This window comes from Hyperolius riggenbachi, chromosome 5 (assembly GCF_040937935.1).
Source record: "Hyperolius riggenbachi isolate aHypRig1 chromosome 5, aHypRig1.pri, whole genome shotgun sequence".
NCBI lineage: Eukaryota > Metazoa > Chordata > Amphibia > Anura > Hyperoliidae > Hyperolius > Hyperolius riggenbachi.
In genome coordinates, this window is record NC_090650.1 from 443,113,575 (window position 1) to 443,126,360 (window position 12,786).

Sequence of the window (12,786 nt, forward strand, 5' to 3'; positions counted from 1 at the left end):
CTGTTCTGTGAACCTGCCACTACATACCTGTTCTGTGAACCCGCCACTGCATACCTGTTGTGTTCAGTGAACCCGCCACTGTATACCTGTTCAGTGAACCTGCCACTGCATACCTGTTCAGTGAACCCACCACTGCATACCTGTTCTGTGAACCCGCCACTGTATTCCTGTTCAGTGAACCCGCCACTGCCGTCACTACACAAACAGCTGTTTGCGGTGCGTTACACGGTGAGTTTGGTGTGTCAGTGTGAAGCAGTACCTTAATTACACTACCTGATTGATGTATACACACGCAAGATGTTTTAAAGCACTTTAGGCCTGTCATTTAGCATTCAATGTGATTTCTGCCCTTAAAACGCTGCTTTGCATCAAATCCAGATTTTTCCCGGGGACTTTTGGCGTGTATCCCACTCCGCCATGCCCCCCTCCAGGTTGTTAGACCCCTTGAAACATCTTTTCCATCACTTTTGTGGCCAGCATAATTTTTTTTTTTTCAAAGTTCGCCTCCCCATTGAAGTCTATTGCGGTTCGCGAACTTTAACGCGAACCGAACCTTCCGCGGAAGTTCGCGAACCCGGTTCGCGAACCTAAAATCGGAGGTTCGGCCCAACTCTAGTGGTCACAGGTGCATTCTGGGAGCTTAACGATCGCCCTATAGGCTGCGGCCACACCTCCCCTGCTGAATATTACCTGGGGATAGCCAATGACATGCTAATCTTTTTTTTTTTCCTGTTTGCATATGTGTATCAGCGCCAAGGAAACAAAGTGGCCGCTGCTGAGAAAAGAACAACGTCCAGAGTTCACAAACAGGTAAATTATATATGATCAGCGCAGAGTCCGAAAACAGAACACGAGTCGTCTGTATTTGGATTGTGCACTGATTCTATATACTGTAATTTACCTTTTTTTTTTCCTCCCACACTCAGAGTGCAGCCATTGCTTATGAAGGCTGACCATACTTATAAGAGTTAATTACCACAATCCTGGTTGTTGGACATCATGGTTAGTGAATCTAAATGTATTTTTTTCTCTTTTTTTTCCCTAGTAAGCAGTAGAAAATACAAAACAAATATCCTCACATGCTAATCCTTTTTATGCAATTTTTTTTCTTCATTCATTATTTGATATTGTTCTATATACAATATTTGTTTATAAATGATTTAGTCAGTGTTTGCCCATTGTAAAATCTTTCCTCTCCCTTACTTACACCATGAAATGTATCACTGGTGGTGACATCTTTAGTCCTGTCAGGTGCAGCTCTGCAGAATGTTTGTTTACTGAGAGTTCTAAAGCCAGTACAAAATATACCTGGTCTCCCAGAATGACGTAATGAAATATGGTGGCTTCAATTCTGGTAGCGATGTGTGGTAAAAAAAAATGTTGATGGTAAAATACTGCAATCGGTATTTTCCATTTTTTGGGGGGCAATTCTAAAATATTTTTCCACATTTCCGAAAATGCGGTAAAAACTGTGGAAAATGTGGATAAAAGTGTGGTATTTCAGCGGTAAGCATGCAGTAAATAAAATAAAAGTCTTTAATTGTCTTCCATAAGTTAAGACAGGGAGAGTTTATTTTTTTGGGGGGAGGTGTATTTGATTATGTAGCAACCTATGAAAAGTATTTATAGGCCTCCCTGAAAACTGTAAAATGCATACAATATGACTTTGCCGCCAGGTACCGGCAGATCTTAAACTGATCTGTAAATTATTTACTAAGATTTCTCCTATTTATCATGAGAATTCCGATTTTCAATAAATACCACAAAATTACTGCACATTTTATGACCTAATTCACCGCATGCCGTAGACTCAGACTAAAACCTACCAGAATAGGTACTGCTTTTAGCGCATGTGGTAAAATACGGCATATGCGGTAAAACCGACGTTAAGCCTACCAGAATTGAGGCCAATGAAAGGAAAAGCGTTTTTATATATACAAAAATGTTGAGATGTGTTGAGACATCGAGTGAAATGTGATTCCCCATCCGTTATGAAGCGTCGCTGTAGTTCGCCGGTAACATATGGTGCGAAAGCCTCTTCCTCCCAATTACAGGAGGCGCGGGCGAGGGGCGGTGAGTTATGCCACACATTACGCCGCTCGGAGAGTGCGCAGCCTTCACTGCCGCCCGGCTAATGAACCTGAAAGTCGACGAGCCTTTCCAAATTGCTCACTGCAGACTTCTGTGTTTTGCTTATTTTTATTAGGAGGGAAAATGCTGAGTGGAGGGAAGTCCCTGAAGAGGAAAAGCTGTTGTAGCAGCAGCGACGGCGGCGGAAGCGGCCCGCAGAGACGAGTATCGGGGCAACCTCTGCGATCGCGAGACAGTCATACACGTTTACAGAGCTCCGTAAATCCCCGCAGACAGCAAATTCCGGGCGGCCGCAGACACAACGCGCCCGACGTTAAAATTAATCGCGGCATCTGATGGAGGCACAAATGAGGCTTATCTGTTACCCGGCTGTAAAGACTCTCTCTATTATATGGAATTATCTCCTGCGGGGAGGAGGCACGCCGCTCTGTGGCAATGCTTTATCTCTAGACGGCGAGGAACGGCGCAAAACTCAGGTCTGCTGATTTCACTGTAAGCTCTTCCCTCGGTTTCCTCTGAGCCTAAAACGGTAACTATACCGTTGCTCTCCTCAGCACTTCAAAAAGCCACGGCCACCTAATGCCTGGAACCCACTAAAAGCGCAAATCGATATTAATGCGCGTTTTGTGAGCGATTTCATGAGCGGTTTCTGACGATTTAAGTAGCGATTTTAAAAAGTGTAAGCTTTTTGCCAGCAATTTACAATTAGCGGTTTTAATTCTGATGAGTCCTTTCAATTAATGTATTTTTTTTCCCAGTGTGCAGTAATATAAAAACGCTAGCAAATCGCTCTGTGTAGGTTTTGACGAGCGATTACGCCAGCGTTTATATACTTTACATTGAAACGCTAATCACAGTCGCTCCAGTGGAATTTAGCTCATCCATTAACATCAGCTGAGCGTTTAGGGAAATCGTTAGCGTTTTGAATCGCTCCCTAAACGCTCAAAAAATTGCTCTAGTGGGTTACAGGCCTCATAAAGGGGGGCGTGACTGTTGCTCAAACAAAAAAAAAATGATTTCAGAGCCACAATCCAAGGCTTATCAAAATATTTTATTACTTAAAAAGTTTAGGTGCAGTACAAACAGAGCAAAGTTTAAAAAAATATTTAAAATCCCTACTATGGAGCGCTCCAAGAACATATCACACCACACCCACCCCAAACACACCCAGAGCAGGATCATCCTCCAGGCAAGCTAGGTAGGTGCCTGGGGCTCAGTGGGGGACAGGAGGCCCTCCTGCCACATCCTCTGACCTCTCTCTAGAGTTCATTCTGAATGACAAAGGCTATGACATTGTGGGAATAACCGAGACATGGATGGATGAAAGCCATGACTGGATAGCTAATTTAAAAGGATACAATGTGTTTAGGAGGGATAGAACAGGGAAAAAAGGTGGAGGGGTTTGTCTCTTTGTTAAGAATTCTCTTACAGCTGTCCTCAACGATGAGATGGAGGAAGATTGCGAACATGTGGAGTCCGTTTGGGTAAATATTCATGGTGGAAATAAAAGTTGCCAATTGCTTATTGGGATATGCTACAGACCACCTCTTATTAATGAAGCTGCAGAACTGCGATTACTACAGCAGATTGAAAAAGCTGCAAGTAAAAATGAGGTCATAGTTATGGGTGACTCCAACTTTCCAGACATTGACTGGAGTATTGAGGCTACCCATTCTGGTAAAAGCAGCAGATTTCTGGCAGCACTACAGGACAATTACTTGACTCAAATGGTAACTGAACCAACTAGGGGGAATGCGTTACTGGATCTGATCATTTCTAATAGGCCAGATAATGTATCAAATGTGCAGGTTCAAGAACATTTGGGAAATAGTGATCACAACATGATAACGTTTGATCTGGTGACTGATAGGCCACGGGGCAGCGGGACCACTAAAACTATGAATTTTAGAAAAGCAAAGTTCACTCAAATTAGGCAGGCACTAAGTTTGGTGAACTGGGATAATGTACTACAAGGGGACGACACTGAAGGGAAATGGCAAGCTTTTAAAGTTATACTCAATCAATACTGTAGTATGTATATCCCATATGGAAACAAAATGTCTAGGAATAAAAAAAGGCCTCTATGGATGAATAGAAAGGTTAAAGATAAAATGAAGAGGAAAAAGAATTCCTATAAGGTATTAAAACAGGAGGGGATCGAGGCTGCACTAAGCAATTATAAAGAGTGCAATAAAAATTGTAAAAAAGAAATTAGGCAGGCAAAGATTGAAGCTGAAAAACAAATCGCTAAGGATATCAAATCTAACCCAAAAAAGTTTTACAAGTACATTAACTCTAAAAAAAGAAAGGTTGACTGTATAGGACTCCTAAAGGATGAGGGTGGGAACTCAATGGTGGATGACCAAGGTAAGGCAGAGTTATTAAATGCTTTCTTTGCTTCTGTCTTCACAAAATAAACAGCACTGTTGCAAACTACAGAGGCGGAAGAGTCTCAATCTTCTAACTGTAATATTAAATACTTAACGCAGGAAGAAGTGAAGGCAAGACTAAATAAATTAAAAATAGACAAGGCACCTGGCCCGGATGGCATGCATCCTCGGGTCCTAAGGGAATTAAGTTCAGTTATAGATAAACCCCTTTATCTTATCTTTTGTGACTCTCTTGCAACTGGCAGAGTCCCAGTGGATTGGCGTACAGCCCACGTTTTCCCATTATTTAAGAAGGGCAAAAAATCTGATCCAGGAAATTATAGACCTGTAAGTTTAACATCAGTTGTATGCAAACTATTTGAGGGGTTACTAAGAGATACTATACATGACTTCATAGTAGAAAATAATCATATTTCCCAGCATCAACATGGGTTTACTAAAGACAGGTCCTGTTTGACTAACATGCTCAGCTTTTATGAGGTAGTGAATGCTAATATGGATATTGGGAATGCTGTAGATGTGATATACTTGGACTTTGCAAAGGCCTTCGACACTGTTCCCCACAAAAGTCTGGTGCAAAAGTTGAGGATGCAAGGACTGGGGAAGAGTCTGTGTTCATGGATAGGGAACTGGCTAATGGACAGAAAACAAAGAGTTGTGGTCAATGGATCGTACTCAAAATGGGAGACTGTTAACAGTGGGGTCCCACAGGGGTCTGTTCTGGGTCCAGTGCTCTTCAATTTATTTATTAATGACCTAGTAGATGCAGTAGTGAGCAATGTTGCTATTTTTGCAGAAGATACAAAATTGTGCAGAATCATCAAATCTCAGGAAGATAGTGTCATATTGCAACAGGATCTGGATAGGATGGCTATATGGGCACATACATGGCAGATGAAATTCAATGTTGACAAATGTAAGGTCATGCATTTTGGACGTACTAATGGTCTAGCACCATACAAAATAAATGGGATACAGTTGGGGACATCAAACTTGGAGAAGGACTTAGGAGTACTCATTGACAACAAGTTAAATAATCGTACTCAATGCCAAGCAGCTGCAGCTAAAGCTAACAAAATTTTGGGATGCATTAAAAGGGAAATAAAAACTCGAGATGCTAGCATAATATTGCCCCTGTTTAACTCTCTAGTAAGGCCACATCTGGAATATGGAATTCAGTTCTGGGCACCACATTACAAAAAAAATATTGCAGTTTTAGAGCAGGTGCAGAGAAGAGCAACAAAATTGATGCGTGGGATGGAAGGTCTCACTTATCGAGAAAGGTTAGATAAACTGGGTTTATTTAGTCTAGAGAAAAGACGCCTTAGAGGGGATCTAATTAACATGTATAAATACATCAGAGGGCAATATAATACCTTGGCGGGTGAGCTTTTTGTCCCTAGGCCTTCTCAAAGGACTAGAGGACATGATCTGCGCATGGAGGAAAAACGTTTTAGCCATTTATTTAGGAAAGGGTTCTTTACAGTTAGAGTGATTAAGATGTGGAATGCATTGCCACAGGAAGTCGTTATGGCAAACTCTATACCTGCATTTAACCCTCCTGGCGGTTTGCTAAAAAATTGCCAGGGGGCAGCAAATCTTCTTTTTTTTTTTTTTTTTTTTCATGTAGCGAGACAAAGTCTCGCTACATGATAGCCGCTGCTCAGCGGCATCCCCCCAGCCCCTCCGATCGCCGCCGGCGATCAGCGATCAGGAGATCCCGTTCAAAGAACGGGATCTCCTGGAGGGCTTCCCCCGTCGCCATGGCGACGGGGCGGGATGACGTCACCGACGTCATCGACGTCAAAGGGGATTCCTATCCACCCCATAGAGCTGCCTGGCACTGATTGGCCAGGCAGCGCATGTGGTCTGGGGGGGGCGGCTGCGGCGCAACGGATAGCGGCGGATCGGCGGCGATCGGGCACTGCACGCAGCTAGCAAAGTGCTAGCTGCGTGCAGCAAAAAAAAAATTATGCAAATCGGCCCAGCGGGGCCTGAGCGGTGCCTTCCGGCGGCATAGCCCGAGCTCAGCTCGGGCTTACCGCCAGGAAGGTTAAAGGGGGCTTAGATGCTTTCCTTGCGTTGAAAGACATCCATGGCTACAATTGCTAGGTAATGCCTAATGATGTTGATCCAGGGATTTTATCTGATTGCCATCTGGAGTCGGGAAGGAATTTTTCCCTTTAGGGGCTAATTGGACCATGCCTTGTAAGGGTTTTTTCGCCTTCCTCTGGATCAACAGGGATATGTGAGGGAGCAGGCTGGTGTTGTACTTTATACTGGTTGAACTCGATGGACGTATGTCTTTTTTCAACCAAAATAACTATGTAACTATGTAACTCTCTGCTTCAGTTTACCAAAAGAATCACAAAGTGGCGCCAAATCTACTACCTTGTCTAGGGCCCTGTTATCTCTTAACACACCACCTGTACTAGTTTGATTGTTTGCAGGGATTGTATGTGTGGGACTCCACAGTGCTTTTCAGAGCAATTTTCCACTTTCCTATACTTAACATTTAAGCTGAACCGCCTTAGGAAAGCACAGAAATGCTGCAGGACCCGCGTTTGGGAGAAAATCACATCGCTCTGATGTGCTCCATCCCGTCCAAATACATTAGCCAAGTGCTTTTCAAAGCGCTAGCGTTTTTAAAAGCGCTCTTGGTGTGCACCAGCCCTAACTATCAGCCCTATTCACACCCAACCAGCTTTCTGACCTCCCCTTACATCTGATGCACTCCAGGAAACACAGGAAGGTCATGGACACACCCACCCAGCTCATGGACCACCCCTTACATCTGATGCACTCCAGGAAACACAGGAAGGTCATGGACACACCCACCCAGCTCATGGACCTCCCCTTACATCTGATGCACTCCAGGAAACACAGGAAGGTCATGGACACACCCACCCAGCTCATGGACCTCCCCTTACATCTGATGCACTCCAGGAAACACAGGAAGGTCATGGACACACCCACCCAGCTCATGGACCTCCCCTTACATCTGATGCACTCCAGGAAACACAGGAAGGTCATGGACACACCCACCCAGCTCATGGACCTCCCCTTACATCTGATGCACTCCAGGAAACACAGGAAGGTCATGGACACACCCACCCAGCTCATGGACCTCCCCTTACATCTGATGCACTCCAGGAAACACAGGTCATGGACACACCCACCCAGCTCACTGACCTCCCCTTACCTTTCATGCACTCCAGGAAACACAGGAAGGTCATTGACACACCCACCCAGCTCATGGACCTCCTCCGCACTCCAGAGCGGTTGTGAAGTCATATGGGGGTGGAGGGTAAGGAGAACAATGCTCTCGCGTCAGGGTCATTGGGGGCCGCTGTACACACAATAAATTCTCGGTTGAGGTGATCGTTATTGGCTGCCTCAACTAAATTTCATCAACAGTGTTTATGAAGCTTCATATCTGCGGAGGGAGGATTCAGACTTGTAATGCAGAGATCACAATGACCAGCAGGGTAAATGGTACCAAATGATATGAAGTCGGGATGGAGCCGGTTTAGGGAGGGAAAACCCAAAAAATTACCAAACCAAAAAACGGATGGCTTACCTTATCTTGTGAAACTTTGTGGGAGAACGGGCAGGTTCCGTCGGCCTTGCAGGTGCCCCGGACAAACCTGGAGAGGACGAGATATGTGAGCAAGTCACATGATGACCACAGATCAGATCAGAGCAATGATGACATCAGATGAGATCACAGCAATGATGACATCAGATGAGACCAAAGCGATATCACCCGGCTGCTTACAGAGTTCAGCTCTGCGATATGCAGAAAGTGACGTCCCCCTAGTGGCTCATCTCATGTCACAGCCACATGTGGTAATTCTGGACCACAGAATGGATAGATGTCGCCTGATATGATCATTAGTGTACAGTCACTGTCCAGAAACCCATTCCTTTCTATGGAGATGGGAGGGAGGAGAGAGCGTCTCACTGCGGTTCAATCTACAGTGTGCAGCTTGCTTTAACCACTTCAGGACCACAGTGCTAAACCCCCCTAAAGACCAGGCCATGTTTTGCTGTATAGGCCACTGCAGCTTTAAGGCCTAGCTGCAGGGCCGCACAACTAAGCACACAAATGATTTCCTACCCACCCTTTTCTCCCCACCAACAGAGCTCTCTGTTGGTGGGGTCTGATCGCTTGTAACATTTAAAAAATCTCACCAATGTACCACACACCAATGTTCAATTCTCAGCCAATTATGATACGATTGGAAAATCTGAGAAATTGCTAGGGTATGTACAGTATATTAATAAATTGACAATCTAACACACACCATACAATCTTTAGAAAAATTGAAGAAAAATTTCCAGCATTCTGGATCGATACAAATCGTAAAAAAACAGGAAATCCGATCGGATTTTTCAGTCAAATGAAAAAAAAAAACAAGCTTTCGATTTTGTCGAGAGATCATATCTATCGAATTGCCACAAAATCGGATAATTTTATTGCATCTTGTGTGGCCAACTTAAGGGCCAGAGGCATAACTAGTTGGGGTTGCGGGGGGGAAGGTATTGCTCTGTTCTATAGAAGGGGTGTCAGGAGAAGGCAAATGCAAATGTACCATTAGTCACCCACACAGAAAGCTTTATAACCTCACCCACTGAGAGGCAGCAGAGCTCTATACTGCCCCCCGATGGACGCTCCGCTCACCTGGTGCACACTGCCACCTTCTCAGGGTCGTGGATGAAAGGGCACGCATCGCCACGGTTACACCTGCCAAACCGGTTGTAATACATGCAGTATTCCTTCTTCACCTTCTTGTGCTGGGCTTGTCGGATAATGGCCAGACTGCGCTGCACCGCTCGGCTGTGGAGGGGGGAGAGGGATGATATATGACATCTACTAATAAAATGTACCCCCTAGCCACGCCTCCACTACACCCTAGCCACTCCCAGACAACACCCCTAGTCACACCCCCACTATACACCTAGTTACAGTGGAGGAAATAATTATTTGACCCCTCACTGATTTTGTAAGTTTGTCCAATGACAAAGAAATGAAAAGTCTCAGAACAGTATCATTTCAATGGTAGGTTTATTTTAACAGTGGCAGATAGCACATCAAAAGGAAAATCGAAAAAATAACCTTAAATAAAAGATAGCAACTGATTTGCATTTCATTGAGTGAAATAAGTTTTTGAACCCCTACCAACCATTAAGAGTTCTGGCTCCCACAGAGTGGTTAGACACTTCTACCCAATTAGTCACCCTCATTAAGGACACCTGTCTTAACTAGTCACCTGTATAAAAGACACCTGTCCACAGAATCAATCAATCAAGCAGACTCCAAACTCTCCAACATGGGAAAGACCAAAGAGCTGTCCAAGGATGTCAGAGACAAAATTGTAGACCTGCACAAGGCTGGAATGGGCTACAAAACCATTAGCAAGAAGCTGGGAGAGAAGGTGACAACTGTTGGTGCGATTGTTCGAAAATGGAAGGAGCACAAAATGACCATCAATTGACCTCGCTCTGGGGCTCCACGCAAGATCTCACCTCGTGGGGTGTCAATGGTTCTGAGAAAGGTGAAAAAGCATCCTAGAACTACACGGGAGGAGTTAGTGAATGACCTCAAATTAGCAGGGACCACAGTCACCAAGAAAACCATTGGAAACACATTACACCGCAATGGATTAAAATCCTGCAGGGCTCGCAAGGTCCCCCTGCTCAAGAAGGCACATGTGCAGGCCCGTCTGAAGTTTGCCAATGAACACCTGAATGATTCTGTGAGTGACTGGGAGAAGGTGCTGTGGTCTGATGAAACCAAAATAGAGCTCTTTGGCATTAACTCAACTCGCTGTGTTTGGAGGAAGAAAAATGCTGCCTATGACCCCCAAAACACCGTCCCCACCGTCAAGCATGGGGGTGGAAACATTTTGCTTTGGGGGTGTTTTTCTGCTAAGGGCACAGGACTACTTAATCGCATTAACGGGAAAATGGACGGAGCCATGTATCGTGAAATCCTGAACGACAACCTCCTTCCCTCTGCCAGGAAACTGAAAATGGGTCGTGGATGGGTGTTCCAGCACGACAATGACCCGAAACATACAGCAAAGGCAACAAAGGAGTGCTCAAAAAGAAGCACATTAAGGTCATGGAGTGGCCTAGTCAGTCTCCGGACCTTAATCCAATAGAAAACCTATGGCGGGAGCTCAAGCTCAGAGTTGCACAGAGACAGCCTTGAAACCTTAGGGATTTAGAGATGATCTGCAAAGAGGAGTGGACCAACATTCCTCCTAAAATGTGTGCAAACTTGGTCATCAATTACAAGAAACGTTTGACCTCTGTGCTTGCAAACAAGGGTTTTTCCACTAAGTATTAAGTCTTTTATTGTTAGAGGGTTCAAAAACTTATTTCACTCAATGAAATGCAAATCAGTTGCTATCTTTTATTTAAGGTTATTTTTTCGATTTTCCTTTTGATGTGCTATCTGCCACTGTTAAAATAAACCTACCATTGAAATGATACTGTTCTTTGTCATTGGACAAACTTACAAAATCAGTGAGGGGTCAAATAATTATTTCCTCCACTGTATGTCCTCACTACACCTATCCACTACACCCCTAGCCACAACCCCACTAAACCCCTAGCTATGCCCCCAGAACACCCCTAGTCACCCCGCCCCCTACATTCCTAGTCACGCCCCCACTACACACTTAGCTATGCCTCTACTACACCCCTAGCCATTTCCCCACTACACACCTAGCCACGCCCCTACTACACCCATAGCCATGTCCTCACAACACCCCTAGTCACGCCCCTACTACACCCCTAGTCACGCCCCTACTACACCCCTAGTCACGCCCCTACTACACCCCCTAGCCACACCCCTACTACACCCCTAGCCACGCCTCCACTACACACCTAGTCACGCCCTCACTACACTCCTAGTCACGCCCCCACTACAACCCTAGCCATGTCCCTACTACACCCCTAGTCACGCCCCTACTACACCTAGTCACGCCCCTACTACACCCCTAGTCAAGCCCTCACTACACTCCTAGCCACGCCCCCCACTACACCCCTAGTCACGCCCACCCCCTACACCCCTAGTCACACCCCTACTACACCCCTAGTCACGCCTCCACTACACACCTAGTCACGCAATAAAGTTTAGAGTCAATTAAATACATTTTTCAGTAAAAAAAAAAAAAAAACAGCAAACATATTTACATAAGTCTGTCCAGGAGTCTTGAAAGAGGACAGAGGGACTGGGTTCCCAAAGAGGAACAGTTGGGAGCGCTGGGTACATGAACCTAGCAGCGGGGTAATTCAAAGAGTGAGCCCGCCCTGCCAAATCTTCAATAATAATAGAATTATAATAATTATATATATGGCTTTAGTTACCATAAAAACAGGCTACACATAATCGAGGGTGGGGCTACACACAAGTAAGTCACCACCTTACATTGCCTCAAGCCCACCCCCACCAAGCTGAGAAGAGCAGGCGGTAAATGGCAGTGTGTGTGGCCGGAGTGCACAGCAGTTGGTGCATTGCCGGAACAGAGGGAGGAGGATGCAGTACCCAAACTGCCCACCACGCTACTCTCACTTTCACAGGAGTCACTGATTAAGCCTCGGATCTGACTACGTGCCTGCAGCTGCTGGACAGGAGCGGGTGGTGAGTGACATCGCTCTCTGAGGGAGGGGACATTTGGGAAGGGGTGGAGCCACACAAGACGCCTGTAGGCACGCGCCTAAACTGCCTCATGGTAAATCCGGCCCTATGCAATGAGAAAGCTGGGTACAGACAGACTCACGCACCTGGCGATGTACCGGCTCGGGGTGGAGCTGCGGCTGGAATGTAGAGACACTGGGCTGATGCTGCTCACATCCGTTTTCCCTGGAAGAGAAGATAAACTTGTTACTTGGCATTCAGCAGTCGTTATCTCGTGTCGATGCAATCAGAAAATCCAGACGAAGACAAACTCAAACAGCACAACCCGGAAATAACCTCGTCACCTAAATTACCATTAGACACACAAGGATAGGTTGGTCATTGGTACACAAACTGGATCAATAATGGCTACCTTACTGCCCCTTCCATTTGATGTACCAAGATGGCTGTTCTGCTAATCATGCGACACTCCTTAAAGAGGAACTCCAGTGAAAATATTGTAATAAAATAAGTGCTTCACTTTTACAATAATTATGTATACATGATTTAGTCAGTGTTTGCCCATTGTAACATCTTTTGAATCCCTGATTTACATTCTGCCATTTATCACATGGTGACATTTTTACTGTTGGCAGGTGATGTAGTTGCTGCATG

The 12,786-nt window shown here is 45.1% G+C and overlaps 1 protein-coding gene across 2 annotated transcripts in view; it reads right to left on the reverse strand.

Annotated features, from left to right (window-relative positions):
- Positions 1-12,786, reverse strand: part of ZC3H3 (zinc finger CCCH-type containing 3) — a 367,048-nt gene that overhangs the window by 108,658 nt on the left and 245,604 nt on the right. For both annotated transcript variants that reach the window (XM_068238126.1, XM_068238125.1), the window contains exons 6-8: positions 12,279-12,357; positions 9,166-9,321; positions 8,062-8,128 (exon numbers count right to left, since the gene is read on the reverse strand). In XM_068238126.1, the coding sequence (XP_068094227.1) occupies positions 8,062-8,128; positions 9,166-9,321; positions 12,279-12,357 (302 nt within the window). The remainder of the gene's footprint in view (positions 1-8,061; positions 8,129-9,165; positions 9,322-12,278; positions 12,358-12,786) is intronic.